The following is a 24,069-nucleotide window of genomic DNA, read 5'->3' on the forward strand; positions in this document are numbered from 1 at the left end:
ATGAGTTTTTAATTGCACGTGTGATATGTCTTCTTTCACAACATGAAGAATATGGAAATATGTATTGCATGAAAGCACTGGCATAACTATATCAGGCTACTTACCATCTTGGGGATGAAGGCCAGGGAAGGAGGGAAAGAGAATCTGAATCGCAAAATGTCAGAAAACAATTATCAAAAATTGTTTCTATATGTAATTGAAAAATGTAAAAGTCAAATTTAAAAAAGAAACATGATATACTCCATCATATTAGAAATGAAAGCAATACTCATATTTCCAAATCTTTATTTCAATTCAGCAAAACATCAAGGATGCACATCTACAGTGGCTGGTCCTTAATTAAGATAAAACATGACACAAGGCATAGTTAAGATAAAACATGACACAAGGCACAGAACATTTGTAACACAGCATACATGATTACATGATGGCTCCGCCTTTATGATTTTGTATTTTGTGGGGGTCATTTTTTTAGAGTTCTAGTTTTGACTTCCCTCTTGGTTTTGCCAGTGTTTTAACTGATAATATAACAAAGTGCAATTTTTCATCTTGGTTTCTGGTCTATACTGCAGGGTCTTTGGATATCATAAGGTGGGGAGGGCTGGGAATTGTTAGAGAGGGTTGGTCTGGCTTGTGATTAGTCTAGGAAATATATCATTCATAACACACATGTGAAGATGGGCATTTAACACGGCTTGTCAATTGGTGATTGTCTTGTGTACAAAGCCTCTTTAAAAGTTTAGAAATGCAACAGGCAGGCAAAAGTGTAACTCTCTATATGCTATAATGTATACTTATATAATATATTTAAATATCAATATACTTTATCTGTATATATAAGTACAAATGTGTAAACATTACTAAATATTTAATTCAAAATGCCAAAGCAGAAATATATATGTTAATACAAACATTGTTATTTTTATATGAAATCTCCTATACAGGGGTGAGCACTTGCAGTTACATTGTCTATCTTAGTTCTGTAATCAAAATTCAAGAAACTCATTTGGGTTATGGCTTTCTTCTCAGTGCAGGCTTGCAGGAAAATGGGAACCTTCTACTGGTCTATCTATGTAGAGATTAAGATGCTGGAGTTACTTTTCTTTCTATGAATGTTTCAAAGTCCGAGGGCGTTGTAGCATCAACTGTCTATTAGATACTTAAAATTTGGTCCAGATCAAATTGCCTACTGTCTCCAAGTGAGAGGAGGGAGGAGAGGAAGGAAATATTTGGAAAATACATGTCAAAAACTATTATTACATGTAACTGGGAAAATAAAATATTTTTGAATAAAAATGATATTTCAAACTGAATGTTTCATAGAGATCTCCAATTCAGTATGTCTAAAGCAGAACTTGTTATTTTTCCTTCCAAAGCTACTTCTGTGGAATTTCTATCTAGGGCACCATTGTTCTTCTACTTTCCCAAATTTGAATGCTTGGTGTTATCTTCAATTTCTCACTTCTCCTCCCCTCACATATCCAGTCAATTAACAATTCATGCCATTTCCATCTTTATGGACATCTCTCAAATCCATCCTCTGCTTACTACTCACACAGCCACTATTTCATTTCAAGCTCTCCTTACCTTTCCCCTAATCAATTGCAGTGGCCTACTGATTGATTTCCTTGTCTCAGTCATCTCATCCAAAAACATCCTTCACTATATTGTCAGATGTGAGACCTAGATTCCCAAGCACAATTTTCCCTAGCCCATTTTTCCAATTTATTCTCTTGAAGAAATCTATTTAGCGTCAGTTCTTCCTGCCTGCAAACACAGAGTATGTTTTTCTATTATCTACTTATTTCTTTCTAACTCCTTTCAAGGGTGTGGATGATTACAACTAGATCTATATATGATTAATTTTAGCATAATAAATAATTTCTCCCATCATCATTCATACTGGCACGTGATCAGAAAAGTCAAACTTTCCACCCTAAAAATGACTGCTTAGCACCTGAAAAAAAAACAAAAAAAACAAAACAACTTCCTCCCTGGCTGATAGTCTAAACCAGGGAATTATTGATTTTTTTTTTGTAACATGTACCCTTTTGGCAGACTGGTAAAACCTATGAACCCCTTCTCAGAATCATATTCTTAATTGCATAAAATGAAACCCACATAACTACAAAAGAACCAATTATATCCCTTACAAGTTCACAGGTTTGTAAGTCCCAGGTCTAAACTAGAGACTAAGGATTAAACCTCAGATCAAAACTGAAGAGAAGGGACAAGCAAAGATGGAGTCCACCCCAAAAGCTGATTTCTCAACCACATAACAACTGAAGCAGTTGCTTTTCCATAGAAAGGAAAATAAAAACACAGTTCAGTGTTGAGGGGTCTTAGATTTTCTGGGAATCATGAACAAAAACAATTTTCTAATACAATCTCATTTGTGATGAAGGACAAAAGTATTAGAAACTCTCTAATTTTTAAAAACAAGCCTTTGCATTGCAGAATAAACTACTGGAAACACAAAAAGGGAGAGGAAAGGGAAATCCTACATCCTTTGTCTCTTGGTTCTCTGGATTTTGATCCCTCGCCACATCTTGTTCTTCTGAGTTAATGAAATAACTTTTCACTTTTTTTCCCCAAAAGGAAGTATAGCTTCTATTATCATCCCTTTCCTTGGATCATTGGTCTAAATACTCAAATCATTCCCTGAATTCCCACTCCTACATAGGGGACCTTTTCTCATCAATGACAGTGTGTCCCATTATGCCATTGATATAACTTTGAATTCCAAAACTGATGAGATAGCTCTAATTAGTAAACCAAAAACCATTTTCTATCCTATTAAAATTTGTGACCCATCAAATGAATATAAAATAAAATCATTCCTACCTATAGAAGTAAAATTAAAATTCAAAATATAGTGATAAGTTTAGAAAACATGAAATAGCTCTAATTAGTAAACCAAAGACCATTTTCTATCCTATTAAAATTACTGACCCATAAAATTAATATAAAAATTATGTCTATAGAAGAAATAAAATAAAACAAAATGCAAAATAGAGAGATAAGTTTAGAAAACACAACTTCAGTTATCCTTTGATTTCTTATGTGGAAAAAACCTCTTCACCCAAAATCATATATTAAATGTACAAATTGACCGTGGCCTTCTCAACTAATATTATATTGGCCAGGCACTGGGAGAAAAGTGTGATAACATTGTCTAATATGAGATTTTATAATAAAATGGAAAGAACTTTTATTCCCACTCTAATCAGAATGACCAGAAAAGTTCTCTCACCAAAATTATTTCTTTTGAAACTTACAGAATCATAGATTTAGGGTTGAAGGAATTTTAGAGGTCATTGAATCAAATTCTAACACTTTGCATATTATAACACTAAGGCATATACTGTATAGCTGAAAAGCAAAAGAACTGGATTCAAAAACCCATGTTCTGTGACTCAATTCTGACTATACCAATTACTGAGAAAAGAAACAATAACTTCTAAATCAATTAACACCAGTAAACATATAACATATACAGCAGACACGCATACACCATTTTACCACTGAAAAGCTTATAAAACATTGATCTGATTGTACAACAATAGTAGATTCCAACATTCTGGGGCCTTCCTTGAGTTTTCTTCCCATTTTATGGATACAAAATAGAGCCCAGGGGCTCATCTTCTGGTTGTCCCTTCTTGCTAGGTGACTGGTTCATCTTTTCTCTGGTTAGATATTTCTTTGATGACACCTGTTACACCACTTCCCTCGAGTAATTCCTGGTTTGTAATATTTTGCAGCCTACTCATGTCCACTTTTGGTGATTGTCTACTCAATTCTTGGGAGATTATAGATGTCCATGACTCTCATCCATACAACATCACTTGGTATTTGTTTTAGGAAGAAGGTTGGATCATTAAGACTTTGTAATTTCCCAACAACAATATATCTTGTTCAATGTATTCTTTTCAATTTTCCAGATTGATGGACAGATTTTATAAGATTATCCATCTAACTACATATCCTAGTTTGAACAACAGACATTTTTCATCTAGTTAGTTTTTCCAGCATTTATGAGTTCTTTATGTTCCACCACATAATCAGTTTTTTGCAAAGATGATATACAATGCTGAAAAACAAGTATACTCAGAAAGATCACCATTCATTAATCACCAAACATATTACTTCTAGTTTTCAAAAAAATATATTTTGTTCAGACCTCTAATTTCTTCCTTATTTGAGTTTTTAAGTCTGAAAGGCACTTTAAGGTCCCAAGAATTATTGTCTTACCATTTAGGATTTATATAATTTACCTTTTCTATACCATTCTATATTCTTATGTATAATGCCTTTAAGCATAAAGAGGTTTCTATGTTTCTCTTAAACAAATCTATTTTTATTTCCTTTTCTGAGATAATATTTGTCACTTTGGCTTAAAAATTAATCTTAGACATATTTATAGGATTATAGGATCATAGTTTTAGATATGGGAAGAGATCATCTAAACGAATGGTTTTCAAACTATGCTCCTATGCCCTGGGAGGTTGGTGACCCATTCAGGAAGCCTTCAAGGTCAAAACTATTTTCATAATAAATGCCAAAGCAATTTAATTTCTAGTACAATAAGTATCAACAGATAACTCATGTAAGCAAAAGCTCATGGCAAGGAGTGGGGGATCCTAGAGTATAAAGGAGTCTTGAGACAAAAAAAAAGTTTAAGAACCACTGATCAAAAGTGACCTCAATTTACCCTTATTCATACTTGCTCAAAAAGTTACATGAGTAGTAAAGTGGCAGAGGCAAGATTCAATCTTTGGACTCCAAATCCAGTTCAGTTTCTGCTACGTCATGATTCCTCACTCCAGAGCCTGGTATAGTTTCTTTTATTTATATTATTCTTCATATTTGTATTTATGTTTTTGTATTATATTTATTTACATATTAGTATATTCATATCTCAGGTACTTTTCTGTTTGTTGAATTGGACAACATTTTGATTTGCTCTTAATATGTCAAAAAAGAAGCCTTTAAGCACTAAGTAGTAGTTTTCTAAATGTTCAGAAATATCAGATATGACTATGCCAGGTAACAAGATAAAAATTCCATTCTATTAGTTATACAAGACAAGTGATAAGGACAGAATCCTGGAGATATGGGCTAACCACTTCCTTAGTGTTCTCAATAAACTGTCATCAATCAATATTAAAGTCACTGACTGTACACCAGTTGAAATCAATCCCTCTCTAGCCAAACTTGCAACTGAAGAAGAGATTTTGAATGTCATTAGGCACCTCTCATGTGGCAAAGTGCCAGGTTCTGATTCCATTCCAGCCAACTTTCAAGGAGTGGGGGTGGTGGTGTAGATTTACATATAAAAGCTGATTGAGATCTTCTAGCTTATAGGCCAAGAGGAGATTATCCCATAGGAGATCAAGGATGTCCACATTACTCATTTCTATAAATGAAAATTGTCTGTGATAATCACAGCGGGGAAGAGTCCTCCTCCCTCTTAGATATTGCTGGCAAGATTCTTGCCAGAATCCTCCTTGAAAGGCTGAACCTTCAACTGGAAAATGGTCCTCTACCAAGAGCCAGTGTGGCTTCAGAAAGGCCAAGTAATGATTGATATGATGTTTACTGTCAGACAATTGTAGGAGAAATGATAGGAGCAGAACAGAGTTCTGTACACAACATTCTTCAAGCTGGCCAAAGCCTTTAATATTGTTGATTGTGAGGCTTGTGGAAGATAGTCTCAAAATTCAGTTCCCTAGAGAATTCATCAATATTGTCACTGATGCCATGCTTGCATGGATTCTGGATAACAGACAATGCTCTTGACTTTCCCAGGCCCCAATGAAGTAAAGTAGGACTGTGTGTTTGCTGCCATGTTTTTTAGCATAATGTTTTCAGCAATGTTAATCAAAAAATTTACTACAACTCTGAAGGGAATGATCGAGGCTTAGAATGATCCTAAAAACTTAGATGATGTTATTATATTCCTTCTTATTGTTTACATATAAATCTATTCCCCAGGGAAAGAACATGCTAAGTTTAATAAAGGAATTCTAGGAAATGGAAATTCATTGGAAGGATAGGGTCAATGAGTGTGTGTCATATATATATAAAAATATATACATATACATATATGGTTGTTTACACCTTTAGAAGGCACTAAAGGAGTCAATAAGAGCAATGTGATCTCAAATGAAAGGAGAGGGCAAAGAAAGGCTGTAATGTAAGGCTTTAGGAGGAAGTCTCTTCATGATTTCTCGGATTCTTTTATTTCTTCTGAACTATCCACTCATCTGGATGGTGTGCATTCTCATATAGCTTTCCATTAGGTTATAGAATTATACCTAGAATTAACTTTTATGATTCAAAGAGTTGGCACTACTGACTATCACCACTGACTTGTAACTCTTCTCTGATTCAGAACTTTTCTGTGACCCAGAACTCTTCTCTGATGTGGAATTCTTCTCAGACCTGAAACTCTTCTGTAACATGGAATTCTTCTCTGACCTGGAACTCTTGGCTCTCTCCTTGGCATGGGTTGCAGTATGCGTATTGAATGCACCCACATAAGCGAAGCTCTTGCCACAATCAGAACATAAGAATGGTCTGTCCTTCTTATGTACATGGTGGTGTGCCCTCAAGGATGATTTATGGGCAAAGCTCTTTTTACAGTCAGGACACTGGAAGAACTTCTTCCTACAATGGTTGTTGATGTGTCTACTCAGCTCACACTTCCGGGTAAAATTCTTACCGCATTCATCACAGGAAAGCGTCATCCCTGCTTTGTGCAGACTCTCGTGGACTTTCAGAGATTTTTCCTGAGAGAAGCTCTTGTCACATTCAGAACACTGGAAGGCTGCCTTTTCTTTGTGAGTTTTGGCATGTTCAGTGAGTTCACACCTCTGGGAAAAATATTGTTCACACTTAGGGCATGGGTAAGACTTTTTCTGCTTATGTCTGCGCTGATGGACCTTCATGGTAGCCTTCCTGTAGAAGCTCTTGTTACACTCGGGACACTGGAAGGGCTTTTCCCCACTGTGAACCCTGATATGTTCATTGAAGACATGCTGCAAGGCAAAGCTTTTGCCACACTCTTTACAAGTGAAAGGCTTCTCCCCATTGTGCTTGCTCATGTGGGCCTTCAGACTTCTATTCTGGCGAAAGCTTTTGTCACACTCAGGACACTGGAAAGTTTTCTCCTTGTTGTGGACTTGAAGGTGCTGAGCGAGCTTAGAATGATGGGGGAAACATTTGCCACACTGGCTACAGGAGAATGGCTTTTCTCCAGTATGAATACGCATGTGGGCATTCAAGTTGGTTCTCCGGGTAAAGTTCTTGCCACATTGCCCACACTGAAAGGGCTTTTCCCCACTATGGACCCTGAAATGTTCTGTGAGCATGTACTGCATGAGGAATCTCTTGCCACACTCCCCACAGATAAAGGATTTCATCCCACTGTGTTCACTTTCGTGGGCCACCATATTTCTCCTCAGGCGAAATTTCTTACCACATTCAGGACACTGGTAAGGTTTCTCCCCAGTATGGACTCTCAGGTGTTCAATGAGTTTAATTTGTTGGCTGAAGCATTTGTCACACTTTGTGCAAGGGAATGGTCTTTCCCCTCTGTGTAGGCTATAATGGAGTCTCATGGTGGTTTTCCTTTTGAAGGTCTTGTCACACTCAGGACACTTAAAAGGTCTATCCAGTCTATGAAGTCTTCTGATGTGTTTAACAAGGCTTGACTTACAAGCGAAGTTCTTTTTACACTCACTACAACGGTAAGGATCGATCCCATTATGCATGCTCAGGTGAATCTTCAGACTGACCTTCAGGCGGAAGCTCTTTCCACACTTGGTGCACTGGAAGGGTTTCTCCCCAGTATGAACTCTGATGTGTTCAATAAACTTGTACTGATAAGAAAAGCACTTGTTACACTCACCACAGATGAACAGCTTTTCCTCCTTATGCAGGCTTAGATGGGTCCTCAGGTAAGACTCCTGACAGAAGCTTTTCCCACACTCTCTACAAGTGAAGACATTTGCCCTGGTTGTGCGCTCAGTCCTCTTTGGGTTGACCCTTCTGGTAAAGTTCTTATTCCTTTCAGATCCTTGAAGGAAACCCTCCATCCTGTGCTTAAGCTGATGCGCAGTAAGGCTCCTCTTCTGACAATAGCTCTTACCACACTCATTGCACTCAAAACGCTTTTTGTTCCTTCCTTTTCTCTTGTTCTTTCCTTTCTGCCTATGGCTAGAGTGCCTGCTAAATTTCTTTTTGCACTTTTCACATTGGCATTGGTTGTCTGAGTGGTTCCTTTGGTGTTTGACCAAGTGACCTTTGAATTGGAAGCTTTTCCCACATACATGGCAAGGATAGAATCTATGCCCACTGGGGGCTTCCTGGCAACTGACAGTTCTCGGGTTCTCCTCTTCCACCCTCTCAGTGGTTCTGGTAGTGCTATTAGTTTCTGAAATTGAGGACTGTGAGTTTTGGGAAGAGAGATTTCTCAAAGTATTTCTTTGGTCAGGCCTGCAGAAAACATCCCTCTCTTTCAGTGTTGAAGATCCAGATAAGTATTGGTTTCGAGAACCATTTGAATGGTGTTCCTTTGCGTTTAGCTGCAGAGCTCTCTGATTTCCTGAAAGAAAGAGCAAAGGTGTCAAAAACTTCAGAAATCATATCAGTGCTAATTTTCTTATGCTTGTGAAATATAACACAGAGGTCATGTTATTGCATTAATCCCTCATTTCTCCCACTGAGTTCTTACTACATTCCCCTCCAAACAACTTTAAAAATAACTCCTCAAATCAAAGTTTTAAAAAGCAGAGCCAACAAAAGGTAAGAGTGAAAAAAATATCCAGCCTAAGACAATTTAGACAGTTTGCTGGAGAGATCTGTGACACTGTGTAGAGGCAGCTCTGAGTGTACCACCAGCAACAGTGGGCTCGACCATGATTATAATAGCTGAAGTAGCAGCTTCAGGAGCTCTTAGCTTCAAAGAAAGATGCTAGATGTACTTAAGCCCAACAGGAATTACTGGAAGAGTTAAAGAAAGAGATGAGTAGTAAAGAAAAAAATTGGGGAAAGAAATGAGAGTGATGCTAAAAAGTTATGAAAAGAGAATTAAGAAGTTGGTTTAAAAATGCAAAAAAAATAACACCTTAAAAACCAGAATTGGCCAAATGGTAAAAGAGACAGAAAAAAAAATCACTGCAGAAAAGAGCTTCTTAAAAAGCAAAATTTAATCAAAAGAGATACAAAAGCTCATTGAGGAAAATAATTCCTTAAAAATTTGACTTATGCAACAGGAAGCTAATGACTCCGTGATATATCAAAAAAGAATAAAACAAAATCAAAAGAATGAAAAATAGAAGAATATGTTAAATAGCTTTTTGGAAAAATAATTGAATATTTTATCAAAGAGAGATCATTTAAGAATTATTAGGAACATTATACACAGAGACTGGGGTACTTTGTGGCACAATCAAATGTAATGGACTTCTCTACTAGCAGCAATGCAATGATCCAGGACAATTCTGAGAGACCTATGAAAAAGAACACCATCTATATTCAGAGGAAGGATTGTGGGAATAGAAATACAGATGAAAAACAAACTCCTTGATCACATGGTTTGATGGGGATATGATTGGGGATATAGACTCTAAATGATCCCACTAGTGCAAATATCAGTAGTATGGAAATAGTTCTTGATCAATGACACATGTAAAACCCAGTGGAATTGTGCATCAGTTATGGGAAGGAGGTAGGGGTAAGGAGGGAAAGAACAGGAATCTTGTAACCATGGAAAAATATTAATTAATTAAATAAAAATTTCCAAAAGTTAAAAAAAATAAATTTAGCAGACATGATATAAAAATAAATAAATGAAAATGCTTCAGTGGCAAAAAAGGCCTCCTAAAAATCACAATAAAAAAATAAAACTTAGAATCTATTATGCTTCAATGAATATAAAAAAAGCAGGAGTTAGCAATCATGATCTCAGACAAAGCAAAAATAGACGTAACTGAAAGAGATAATCTGGAAACTAAATTTTGTGAAAAGATAGCATAGACAATGGATACCAAAACAATTTATAGATTTTTCTGATGATGTAATTTCTCAAATATATAGGCATGTGAGTCAAATTCATAAAAATAAGAGTCATTCTCTGACTGATAAATGGTCAAAGGATGTGAGCAAGCAGTTTCAGAAGAAGAAATCAAATTTATCTATATTCATATGAAGGAATGCTCTAAAAAACTATTCATTAGAATTAAATTAGAATGAAAACCACTCTGAGGTACCACTTCACATCTATCAAATTGACTCATATGACAGAAAGGGAAAATTAGAAATGTTGGAGGGGACATGGAGAAATTGGGATGCTAATGTATTGTTGGTGAAGTTGTGAACTAATTCAACCATTCTGGAGAACAATTTGAACTATGCCCAAAGGGCTATAAAACTGTGCCTGCCTTTTGACCCAGGCAATATCACAACTATGTCTGTACCCCAAAGAAATCAAAGGAAAAGGATTTATATGTACACAAGTATTTATAGCAGTTCTTTTTGAGGTAGCAAAGAATTGGAATGTGAGAGGATGTCCATTAATTGGGGAATAGCTGAACAAGTTATAGCATATAATTATGATGAATCAAAAATGATGAACAGGATGACTTTAGAAAACTCTAAGAAGACATACATGAGTTGATGCAAAGTGAAGTGGACAGAACCAGGAGAATATTGCACATAGTAACAACAAAATTGTAGAGATGATTAGCAGTGAATAACTTAGTTATTCTCAGCAGTACAAAGACCCAAAACAATTCCAAAGGACTCAAGATGAAAAATTGCTGTCCATCTCCAGAGAAAGAACTGATGGAGACTGAATGCAAATTGAAGCATATTTTTTAAACTTTACTATTCTTGGGGTTGGGGGTGCATTTTCTTTTGTAACATGGCTAATGTAGAAATGTTTTGCATGATTGCACATACATAATCTACATCAAATTGCTTGCTTTCTCTAAGAGGAGGAAGGGGGAAAGCTTAAAAATATAGAACTCAAATTTTTTTACAACCAATATTAAAAATTCTTCATTTACATATAATTGAGAAATTAAAAAAATTTTAAACCCTTACCTTCCACATTGGAGTCAGTACTGTGTATTGGCTCCAAGGCAGAAGAGTGGTAAGGGCTAGGCAATGGGGGTCAAGTGGCTTGCCCAGAGTCACACAGCTGGGAAGTGTCTGAGGCCAGATTTGAACCTAGGACCTCCCATCTCTAGGTCTGGCTCTCAATCCACTGAGATACCCAGCTGCCCCTGAGAAATTAAATTTTAATTAAAAATTTTTTTAAGGTAGGGACTTTGGGAGCAGTAGACATATTGGAATCACTGAAAACATTGCACATCTTTCAAAAAGTGTTGTTTTCGAATAGAAAAATATAAGTGAAAAACTTGGCATTAAAAATGGATACTAGCAAAACTCCTCATGGAAGGTCACTCCAACCATGCATCTAACAGGCAACTCCATAGGGAGTGGGTACATCTTGGACAGGAAATGGAAAAGGACAATGGTCTGGTACCAGAGTTGATTGGGAGGGAAAAAAGAGGCTGGTCTTTGGACCAATCCATCATTGGGATTGTACCCAAAGTCTTTCCATGTGTTAGATGATGCTAGAATTTGTGCTCCATTGGAATAGCCTTTAAAAAGCCCAGCTCAGAAAGGAAATTGTCAGGTGGGAAAACACCTCTGTATCTGATCTCTCTAACAAGGATCTAAAATTCAAGATACATAGGAAATAAACACAAGCATAGGAAACCACGAGCCATTCTTCAGTGGATAAATTGTCAAAGAATATAAACAAACAAACCTCTCAAAAGAACTGAAAGCCAAGTGAAAGATTGTTCCAAATCACTAATAATAAGAAATAAAAAGCAAAACTACTCTGAGGTTTCACTTGAAATCTAATAAATAAACAGAAATAAAAAAAGATAGAAATAGTCATGGTTGTAAGGTTTGGCAAAGGAAGAGTGTGGGAGGCAAAGTCTGAGACCCTCAGCAAAGCTGAAGGCCATAACACAGCTGAAGTCTGTCACATATCACCCAAGGCTTGCAGTCTCAAATTCCCCTTCCCCCACCTTTCTCTGCACTAGATGTTTCTACAAAATCACTGATTGTAAGCATTTCCTTGGGAATCTAAGTTAGGCTGTAACATGTTGATTTATTATCCTATAGAAATCATTGTGTAGATTCAATGAGGTAAACAGAAAAATTGTACCATTTTGTCAATCATTTACCTTTACTGTGTATGTGGAAACTTGTGCAAAATCTCCAGCTGATTTGGCTCTCTCTATAAAATACTAGCTATTCTCAACAAACCTTGCCCCTATTAGCTACCAGTGATATCAGTGGTCCTCTCCTGATCCCTGCTATGGTCTTATTTTCTTACCACCTTCTAAGGATCCCCTAACTGTTTTCTGTCAAGCCAGACTTGACAGAAGAGTATTAATAGATAGGCACAGTCTCTAAGGAGGTCAGAGGCAAAAAGGAAGTTCCCATATATGCCAAAATATTCAAAGCAACACTTTTTGTGATCTACTTTTTTGTGTCCATTTTCCAACTATAGTTCTGTTTGGATTCAGATCCACAGAACAAAATGCTCCGTTCCTGGACATCCTCTGGCGCCCATCCACCTCCTCCATTCCCTGCCACTTTCTAGTTTCCTTCTGTATGTTGTCTTCCCCTATTTAGACTGTAAGCTCTTTGAAGGCAGAGACATTCTTTCTTTTTCTTATTTATATACTTAGCAAGGCACCTATGACACATACATAGTAGGCACTTAAGAAATGTTTGTTGAATTGAATTGTAAAGATCTAAAAATAAAGAGCACGCCCATCAACTGGGGAAACAGTTAAACAAACTTTGGTATGTGAATATTATGGAATATTATAGTACTGTAAGAAATAATGGATGTGAAGAATACAGAGGAGCATGGGAAGACTAAGACAGAATCAGGAAAACTATACACATGACTTCAAAGTAAATAGAAAGAAAAAATACCAAAAAAAAAAAAAGCCCCTGAAATTAAGCATTATATTTATAATGACCAGGCTTGGCAATGAAGTAAAGAGAGTATTTCCCTCCTCTTCAATGAAAAGGGTATGGAATATTACTCTCAGACTTTTTTAAAGTCTGTATTAGTTTTGCTGAAGTACTTGCTTTTTCTTTTTTAACCTTTTGTCACTAGGTCTTAATCCTTCCCACTTACTATCAATAGATTGTTGTTTCTCAAAGCTGTTGGAGTTACATAGTTCATCAGCATCAGATTCCTGTTCCTCAGAACTATTTGTGTTACATAGCTCAGCAGTAGCAGATTCCTGTTCCTCAGTGTTGTTGGAATTAGATAGCTCATCCCTACCAGACTGGATTATTCTCACACTTGTCTCCAAATTTGCCAGATTCTTGAAGACTGGTTCCTTTCCTTGTTCAATCTGGCATATCAAGTCTGGTTTGGGAATAGTATAATCTGTGTAGAGAGGACAAAGAGGCAGATATTACATTTCAATTACATTTCATAAGCACTTAATAGGAAGACAATTTCACAGAAATGACATTTCTCCAAGTTCACTCTATTTAAGTGCTAGTTCTAGATTCAGGAAGACTTGATCTCAAATCCAAAACTTAGGTCATTTACCTTCTATCTGCTTTAGATCCCTAATTTGTAAGAGAGGGATAATAACAGTATCCACTTTTCAGAGTTGATGAAAATATAAAACAAGATACTGAAAAGTGATATTTAAATACTATTATTATTATTACTTACAATGGGAACAAATGACAAATGTAAAAAAAAATGGACCTTGAAATAGATGAGAATAAATATATACATGATCAGGTTGGAGGTTTTTGTTTTGTTTTATGGAAACCAGAGAAAGTATACATAGGAGAAGATGTATAGCAGATAATACAGAATGAAGGAGCTTTCTCAACTGAGAGAGAGACCTAGATCTCCATCATGAGAAAGTTCCACAGAGGGGAGAAGTTATTGCTGAAGGAGTTAAGGATGTTATTTGTTCTAGGTGAAATTTACCCGCCTGAGATGTCCCTTACACAGGCTTGCACATCATCATATGTCAGTAGTCTTCTCATCATGGTAGGCTTACTCTGGATCTGGAGCCTTCTAAAAGTTAGGAGTGATAGATCTTGATACCAAAACCCATTTTTCCCTTTGCCCCTTCCTTACTGAGACCAAAAGCCCCCAACCCCAGCACCTGTCCAAACCATGAGACAAAGCCCCAGTAAAACCTGGCAGAACATCAGGACTTTGCTGTCAGCTCTAGACAAAAGACCTCCTGAATCACTGACCACCAGGCCTAAGAACTTCTCACCCCCAGAGACCGAGGTTCCCAACCCCCTTAGGGCCATCCAATGAGTTTTACACAAATATCCCAACTTTGCCCAATAGAAACAACCCCGGTTACCTCATCCCAGACCACTACCTATAAAAGATTGCCTCCCTCTCCACCCAGGTGAAGAGCCTTTGCTATCTCCTAATTTGGGGCTCCCTCTTACTCCCCCCTTTTCCAACATAAAGTTTTATTGCATTACTCAATATCTCTGTCTCATTAGCCTTGAGTTGGACCCCCTGTCAGTCAGATATGACAAGGAATACACTTTCAGTCTCTAGGGGCTTTCCTACTTGCTTCTCCACTTCCCATTTATTCCCACCTCTTCACTTCTACAAGGTTTTAGTGTGGAAAGAACGAGTCATGTCCAATGACTTGGTCACCTTGTAGGTCTAGAACTCCATTCTACAAGTGTCTTCCAGACGCTGCACATCATCGCTTGGCCTGCTTTGGTGCTGCCTTCTACTTAGTGAAGTTTAAGTTCTCTGTTAGGTACAACAGTGATCAATTGTTATTTATCTTCTTTTATTACCTATTTTTCTAACTATTGTTAGCTATACCGTAATATACCATTATACTACTGTCTACTATTAGCTATACCATTCAGTTAAAATCTAAATGGCTCTCATACAAATAGTTCATTGAAGGTAGATTCCTAAATCCAAGCTAACAGGGTGCCATTGTATGGCACACTTCATTAGGGTGTAACCCCAGAGAATTTTTTAAACAAGTTTATTTTTAAAAAGTTTATTGAATTAGTAAGCATGCAGGATGTTATTTTTTATAAAGCAAACTAAAACATAACTAAACTTAATTTTAAAAATTAAACTTTACTTTAAAATATATACTTTGCAAAGGATCTGTTTTTAAGTAACCAAATTCTTACTATTTTCCTAACAACCTTTTTAGCCTTGACTAAAAAGGAACAAAAAAATCATCTTTCTACCCGAAACCTGCTTGCCCAGCCCCTATTTTGCTATAAAGAGCCAACAGTGAAATTTAAGGAAATAGAATCAGAGGGGCAAACCATTACAATGTTAGGGTTTCCCCCATTATGGACTGAGCCATGGACAACAAAGTGGCCATAGAGGTCAAAGGCAAAAAAAAACGCCTAGCAGATTTTTCCCTGATCTGCCCACAAATACCTGGGGTCCCTAGGCAGGAGGGGAGAGACTTTTAGGAATGGGATGAGGAGTACAAAGCCCCTCAAATTTAGAGGAAAAGTGGACTAGAAAATAAATTTGCTATGCAATAAATGAATCCCCAAAAATCAGAAATTATATTAATGATTTCAAGTAAGATTAAAAACTTCGTCAAGAGTGATAAATATGAAAATAACTTTCTGCTTATAAGCATTTCAGATGATGAACAATATCATTAAACATATATGTACTACATAATGTGGTAGAAAGGGCACTGAACCTGAAGTCAGAGAAACTCAGTTCAAATTCCACCTATGCACTCAAATGATCTTGGGCCAGTTCCTTAGCCTTTGTTGGCTACAGTTTCCTCTTTTGTAAAATAAGGGGTTTGGACTAGATTTCTTCTAAAGTTCTTTTCAGCTATAGATCTATATTGTTATGGACTTCCACTCACCTATGCAATTAAATTTTAAAATAGCATAGAAATTAACAGGATAAATGTAGAAGACACAAGTATTCCATTGTCAAAGCTGGGGTAAAAACAGACAAACAGAAAAGGAAAATAGACTTTAACAGATTTTTACTTGAAAGATATATCATCTTCCAAATAAGAATTGTAGAAAACATACATTTTTCTAGCATCATAAGGTATATTTACAAAAACTGATCATGTTATAGGGCACAAAGAAATTATAAATATTAAGAAGAAAAATAACACATTCCTAAAAAAAAACATGATTTAACATAAGTTACCATAAATATATGAAGACAAGGAAAGCAAACAAAAGATAAAGAATTGTCTATACTTTCTGCCTCCATTTCTTCCCCTCTCCTTCATTCTGAAACCTTTTCCGAATTGAATTTTGACCTAATCACTGAAAAGAAATTAAATGATTCAGAATTACTAATAATCTTTTATTTCCTAAATCTCATGGTTATTTTTTAAAGTTCTCATCCTTTTCAATCTATCTGCAGCATTTGACACTGTTAAATATCTCCTGAATATTCTCTCATCTTTGGGTTTTATATGCCCTCTAATCTGTCTAATTGCTTCTTCTAATTCTCCTTTCCTTGTAGGAATGAGAGGAGAGAGGACAGAAAGTTATTATCTTTTTGCATTAACAGAGTAAGCAGTGGGCTTGGAGTTAAAAGGTTTGAATATTTTTATAAATACTAACAAGTTTTGAACTAATGTTAATCTGTTTTAAAATAACTCTGAGCATTTCCCATCTCACCCTCAGTCCTTAGAATGATAGATTTATGATTAAACAACTAGGAAATGAAGGTCATCTTGCTGATTAGAGAGATTGGTTTGGGGATGGTGCCAGTAAAGCTTCAGAAAAAAGGAAAATTTAGACCCGGCCTTAGAAATTGCATGGTTTTTATTAATTCTGTGCTCATTCACAGAAAAAGTTTGAATTGGGAAATAACCAAAATGTAATTAGTCTTGATTGAAGCATTTGTATATTTAGGAAGTCTTAAAAACTAAAGTTAAATATTAATCAATTTTAAAGTAACTTTTAAATTGGTGTGCATCTTAAAATTTGCTGTATTATATGAGACTTCTACCCATTTTGTAATGTGTTAAGATTCGAATTTTAAGAACTGATCTTCCTAATTCCTCCTCCTCCTTCTTTGCTGGCAGGAAGAGAAATTTATTTAAGGGAGCAGGAGGGGCAAGCCCCAGCCCTCAAGATAAGACCCTGACAGAAGAGCTTCAATAGCATGGGAAAAAATCTGGTCAGGTTTATTACTGAGTGATGAGACTCTGCAAGTACTGGACAATTTATGGAAAGAAAAAGGAAAAATTAGTAATTATTATGTGGAAAAGGTACAAAGAAAAGGACCTTACAGAATCCCCTTATCTGTAAACTTGCAAGACTTCTTTAAATCATTTATATGGGCAAGGTCATTAGCCCTATGTAAAGAACTTTTTTGAGTTATGGAATTTCCAAACAATGAAATTGGGCTACAGAGAATTTACAAGTTTGTCTATAATATAGAAATTATTTCTACTGATTGATCTTTACACCGGGACAAGTCTAAACTTGAAAAGAGGAACAAATGAAAGATGCTAAGTTAAAATCTCTTACATATATCTATATGTCCTGATACAATAAGCAATAAAAGTTTAACTCCATGACAATAAAAATAATGGTATCCAGGCCTAAGCTGTTATGATTTGAGGCAAAATTTCTTGAGACTAACCAGAATTGTTTTGAGTTTTGAATTCTGGTATAGTTGTCTGATGGATCATTAAGTCAATACACCACTATTCATGGGAAATGTTGCAAGCTACTCAGAGGGAGTGTGATCCTGAACTGTGACAGGTAGAGATCTCTATCTAGGAAAAAGTCAAGAGGATGAGGCATAGTCAAAGGTAGGGTTGTCTTAATTCAATTTCCCAATTACTGCCTTTTGAACAGGAATGATTATTCCTGAGTCTGGTTGTGAAGTAAAATTGTTACTATAGGAAGGAGGTTGTCAACTGTGACTCTTGCCTAAAACCAAACTGAATTAGAGTCTTTATCCTGGTATACATGTTTTGGATTATTTTGTGCCCTTTGGCTTAGGCCTGAAGGACCAGTTTTGATGCAGTTCTAACCATGTCCCTGCCTTTTCCTTTTGCAGAAAATCTCTATAATCAGATCAGTAGAAGATATGAGCACAATACAAATGGGTAAGATCTTAACATCTTTGTTCTGAATGTGCAATCATTCTATATTCCAAACATCTAAATAAATTAGCACTTAGATTTGTCATCTGCCTGCTAATGTTTACACAGTCATGTATCAATATCTATTCCATTTGAATACAGTTAACAACTGAACATGCTCTACAATACCTGTTCTCTGTCTACATTTGGAAACTAATTCCTTAAGTGTATACACATATTCCATCCCAAGATTTTTTTTTTTCAATTGTAGTAAAGTCAGTTGATTGTAAATAAATTCATCTGTGTAATCATTGAACCTAGGGGTGGAGAGACTATCTGCAAAGAGTGTTTTTCCTCTATTTTCATATATAGGATTAGATCCTTAATAGTATATCTGATCCTCCTAAAGGAATTGAAATTAATTGGAGTGGAAAGTATTGAGAAAGCAACAGGATCAGATAATCCTGTATATCTAATGTAAAAGGTTCTAATGGAGCATGTAAAAACCTAAATTCTCTGAATTTTCAAGTGAACTGCGGGTTCCAAATTTAGTGTTCTTCTTATAGTTTTATTGTTAATAAGGTCAGAACCATGAGGTTCTGGATGGTTTTCACTACATCAACAAGTTTTTGGAGAAGTAACATTTGAGAAAACAACTAACTTGTGTTCAAATATGCATTGTAAAAGATTTTGGCAAGAACATCTAAGTTTCTACAAGTAGCTTGGAACAGACAAATGAAATCTACTAAAGAGACCTATCCCAGAATGTCCAAGAAAAAGTATTTTCAGAGATCAGACCTCTGCAACAATCATCTGCAATCCAAGAGAAATTTGTGAATTAAACAGACATTGGGGATGGGCTACTAAAATTCAAGGAGATTTAATGTTAGTTCATGTTGATAATCATTATGATGTTACTTTGGCTTTTTTGTTTCACTTATCTTGGAATCATATAAATTTCCTTTCTTCTTTTTTTCTTAATAAAACCCTTACCTTCTACCTTAGAATTGAGACTAAGTATTGGTTTGAAGGCATAAGAGCAGAAAGGGGGTAGGCAATTGGGGTTAAATAACTTGTCTAGGGTCACACAACTATGAAATGTCTGAGGCCAGATTTGAAGAACCTCCCATCTTGAGGCCTCTCCCTCTATGCACTGAGACATCTAGTTGCTTCTGTCATGTAAATTTTCCATCAGGCAAAACTAGACACTGCTTCTCCTGATACCTTAGACCTGAAGAGTGATTGGTGGACTCTTTTTTTAGGGCCACGATCCCTTGGACTGGAACCACCTCTCTTGAAAGCAGTATATGTCTGATGTCAGCTCAAGTGGTTACCTCCTTTAATGTGATAGATAAATCTCTCCTTATCATACAATATGAACTCAATTCCCTACCCAGAACAGTCCTCCAAAACTGGAGAATTCTGAATTTTCTCCCAGATGCCCAGGATGGTGCCTGTGTTTATAGAAATGTTTCTGTATGAATCAGTTCAGGGTCATCGTTTCCAGTGTTCACACACTGAAAGAGAAGGTTACCTTTTTCTCTGCCCTTGGGAAATGAAAGCTTGATATATTTCCCACTGGCTTCCAGGAGGTCTGGGTTCCCTCTTCCACACCATACTGCAAGATTTATTATTGTTTCTTCTGCATCTTAGTATTTTTGTGGTTATCAAATGTCTCCTAGCTATTATGTCCAGCTGCTCAAACAGATCAGAATAATAAATCTTATGTTCCACCAAGTTTTTCTTTCTTGGCCATCAAGGGTCCCTTAGGACCTGCTGGCCCAAAGGAGAGAATGTGATATTGTTTCTAATGGCTCTGGGTTGTTAGGATTGCCTTACTTTCCAGATTTTGAAGAGGATTGCCAGGATTAACCTCATAGAATAGTGACGCATGGACTGGAAATGACCTTGTGGATGTTCTTGTCATAAATCACAATCAAACCAGCCTCGAGAAGTCCTTGAGTCAAATGGATAACTCTAAGGCTGTCTCTCGCTATCTTATCATAATCAACATCCTGGTTCTTATATTTCAAACTATTCATGAATGACCCTTACAACCTCTGTTGCTACCTAACTATAAAACTCTCCTCATTTTGGAATGCTATAAAACCTGTTGCTTACTTTTCCTCCCCAGACTTAGTCTTTGGTTCCAAGTGCCAGCACATGTGCTGAGTTTTCTTTCTTTCAATGGAATAAACAGTTTGCACTAGGAAATGCTGTTGCTCTATGGTTCTTAATTTTTAGGGTTAGGTTTTAGGTCTGTATTATGCCCCTTAACTGTGAGAATTCCTGAGGCTTTATCATAGGTCCTTTACTCATATCTTTGTACACATTCTCTCTCTGTGAACTCATCAGCTCCCAGGAGTTAAAAGATTATTTTTAGTTTGATAACACCTAACTACATTCAGCCTCAGTCTCTTCCCTGTGTTTCAGTCCTGCGTAATCAATTGCCTATTAAACCATAGTCCTAGAGACTTCTCTAAATCAGCATGTCCAAAATAAATCTCATTATCTCCTCCACTAAGCCTATCACTCTTCCAAACTTCCTTATTTCTGTCAAAGATACCATCACTCCTTTGGCAACCAGGTTCATAATCATGGTATTAACTGTGAACTTCAACCCCTCACTCACACAAAATATCAAATCTGTTGTCAAATCTTGTCATTTTTCTTCTTCTCTCTGCTCTTAAGATTACTTCCTTAGTTCAAGCCCTCATATCCTCTTGCTAAGATTATTGCAACAACCTTCTAATTAACCAAATATCAAGTCCCTCTCCACTTTAGTCTATCCTTATACTATTGCCAAAATAATTTTCCTATACTATAGTCTGGCCACATCATCCCCCAACTCAATAAACACTACTGGCTTCTTTTTTCTTCTAGGATCACATATAAAATCTTCTGTTTAGCTTCTAAAACTCTTTATAACCTGGTCCTAACCTATCTTATTAAATGCATTGCCTATTTTTCCCCTTTCACATTTTCTCATCCCATCAATTGGGGAATGGCTAAGCAAGTTGTGGCATGTGACTATGCTGGAATACTACTTGAAGGTGAGAAGTGATATATAGATTAATTTTTAAAAACATGGAAAGACTTACATGAAATTAAGAGCAAAATAAGCAGAACCAAGAGAATACCATCTATAAGAAGTATATTGTTTGAAGAATAACTGTGAATTTCCACCTCCCAAGAAAGAACTGATAAATAAAAATGACATAGTTTTGTAATATACATTTTTTTGTCAAATGATGGAGATATTTCCCTCTACTGTAGAGAAGGGAGGATGGGAGGGACATACCTAAGAAATTTAATGTAGCAAATAACTAAATTTTTTAAAATTAAGAATTAATGTTATGACCGCATCCTTCTGTAAACCTTATGTCTTTTTTTTCACTTGAAATGAGAATCTAATGGAAATAGGAAGTGTTCTTAATACCTTAAAAAATCAGGAAAAATAGATCAATGGAGAGAATATCTTTTTAATAACTGAAACATGAAAGCTTCCTTTAATTTATCACAGACAAAAGCAAAAGAGGTGACATCCCTCTTGTTTGTGAACTAGACTAAAAAAAGAAGCCATCATGGGATTTCTGAGAAACCAAGTCTTTCCTAGAGAATATAGGATGGCTGACATTAACCTTTGATAAATCCTTACAAAATCCTAACTGAAACTATGTTCTTTTGTTTTTCATTGTTGAGAAATTTTGATCAATAAACATTTATTAAGTACCTACTATGTGCCTGGCATTGTGCTTCTACATCTTTTGTTTCATGTTTTCCATAAAACATGAGTTAGATATTGCTTGGAGCCAGAAGGTTCTTCCAATTAGTAAGATGAATTCTGTCAGAAACTCTCTCTAAATAAAATGTTTATGTATTAGTAAAATGTATCTCTCACACAGACTGATACACTGTGGCACAAACAAATATAATGGATTTCTCTACTAGCAGTAATGCAATGATTCAGGACAATTCTGAGGGACTTATGAGAAAGAACACTATTGACATCCAGAAGAAGAACTGTGGGAGCAGAAACACAGAAGAAAAACAACTGCTTGATCACATGGGTTGATGGGGATATGATTGTGGATGTAGACTCTAAACGATCACCCTGGTGCAATTATCAATAATAGGGAAATAGATCTTGATCATTGAAGGAGGGGAGGGAAAGAACATGAATCATGTAACCATGGAAAAAATATTCTAAATTAATTAATTAAATAAAAAATTTCAATTAAAAAAAATGTATCTCTCAGAGAGCTTACCAAAACACAGGCTACAGTGTTTTTCTTTTGCAGGTGGCCTGAATTTCAGTTCCTGAGATATGGTATTTAGCTTTAGGCTAGTCATAGCTGGAAGATTGTCTAGACAAAAACACTGGCAAAGTACCCTGATACAGCTGTCAGGATAGTAATAAAACTGCAAGAATTATTTGGTTTGAGGCTTAGCTCAAGCTCCTGACAATCAGTGAGATCTAAGGACAGGTTCCCTGGGTGGTTAAGGCTCAAATCAGGCTCCCTCTGCTCAATGAGCTTTGAGGCTCACAATTCAAGAAGAATTTTAAAAAAGAGGGTTCAGTCAAAAAGTTAAGGGTGCCTCTAGCAAGGGAACCAGCACAACAGAATGGCACTGTACTTGGGCAAGAATATTCTATGTTTTATATACATTCACTATAAGCAGGAAATTTGCAAATTCTTAGATAAATAGAAATTATATACCAGGTGTGATTAGGCTAAACCATTTTCAAAAGAAGTATCCTTTGATCTGGATAAAAATAGAACATTTAAAAGACATTTTGTGGTCTAGATGAGAAAATTCCAGGAAAAAATAATGGTTTCTGACAGATTTCATTAAAATGCAGGATAGACTTTTTCTTCCACAATAGTTTCAGTAAAGTAGCTAAGTATAACATAGGTTGACAAAAATCCATACACATTTACTAATAAAAAGAAGGAATGATAGAGAAATTAATTTGAAAATAATTATAAAATATCTAGAAGTTAACCTACCAGGCAATACTCAGGACTTATATAAATGCAATTATAAAATACTAAAGAAATGTTTGTTGTTCCATTGTTTTTCAGTCATGTCTGACACTTCTGACCCCATTTGGGATTTTCCTGGCAAAGACATTTAAATGATTTACCATTTCCTTCTCTAGCTCATTTTACAAATGAGCAAACAGGTAAACAGGGTTAAGTGACTTGCCAAGGGTCACACAGCTAGTGTCTGAGGTCAGATTTTAACTTAAAGTCTTACTGGCTCCAGGTCTAGCTCTCTATCCATTGCACCATCTAACTGCCCTATATCTTATGATGCTATGGTTCAAAAGTAATAAAACATAATAGCATAGGATTTAATACACCAAAAATCAGAAATTACTTGGGGAAAGTCTCTATTTAAAAAAAAAAAAACAACACTTCTGGAAAACTAGAACTCAATTGGGCAGGGAAAGGATTTAGAGCAGTTATCTTAAACTATTTACCACAATAAACTCCAAATGGATAGTTCACTTAGATGTAAAAAGTCAAATGAAAGATCACTGGCTAACTTAATCTTATTTTTAAGACTGCCAATGTAATCAACAAATATGGTGTGTGTTCTGACTACTCCATGATCTAACCATCTCTCCTCAGGCTTCCCTATTCTCTATTTTGTTTTCAGTCATGTCCAATTTTTCAGGACCCCATTTGGAATTTTGTTGGCAAAGATACTGGGTTTGCCATTCTCTTCTCTAGCTCATTTTACACATGAGGAAACTGAGACAAAAGGGATTAAATGACTTACCCAGGATTACACAGATAGTAAATGTTTGAGGGAAAATTTAAACTCACAAAGATGAGTATTCCTGACTCAAGGACTGGCTCTCTATTCACTGTACCATCTAGCT

General features: G+C 36.0%; 1 protein-coding gene across 1 annotated transcript in view; it reads right to left on the minus strand.

Annotated features, from left to right (window-relative positions):
- Positions 1 to 268: 268 nt before the first annotated feature.
- Positions 269 to 24,069, minus strand: part of LOC103101465 (zinc finger protein 425) — a 31,216-nt gene continuing 7,415 nt past the window's right edge. The window contains exons 3-4 of the mRNA XM_007504531.3: positions 13,241 to 13,498; positions 269 to 8,608 (exon numbers count right to left, since the gene is read on the minus strand). Coding sequence (XP_007504593.1) covers positions 6,324 to 8,608; positions 13,241 to 13,498 — 2,543 coding nt within the window. The 3' untranslated portion in view covers positions 269 to 6,323. The remainder of the gene's footprint in view (positions 8,609 to 13,240; positions 13,499 to 24,069) is intronic.

The sequence above is a fragment of the Monodelphis domestica genome, chromosome 5, assembly GCF_027887165.1.
Source record: "Monodelphis domestica isolate mMonDom1 chromosome 5, mMonDom1.pri, whole genome shotgun sequence".
NCBI lineage: Eukaryota > Metazoa > Chordata > Mammalia > Didelphimorphia > Didelphidae > Monodelphis > Monodelphis domestica.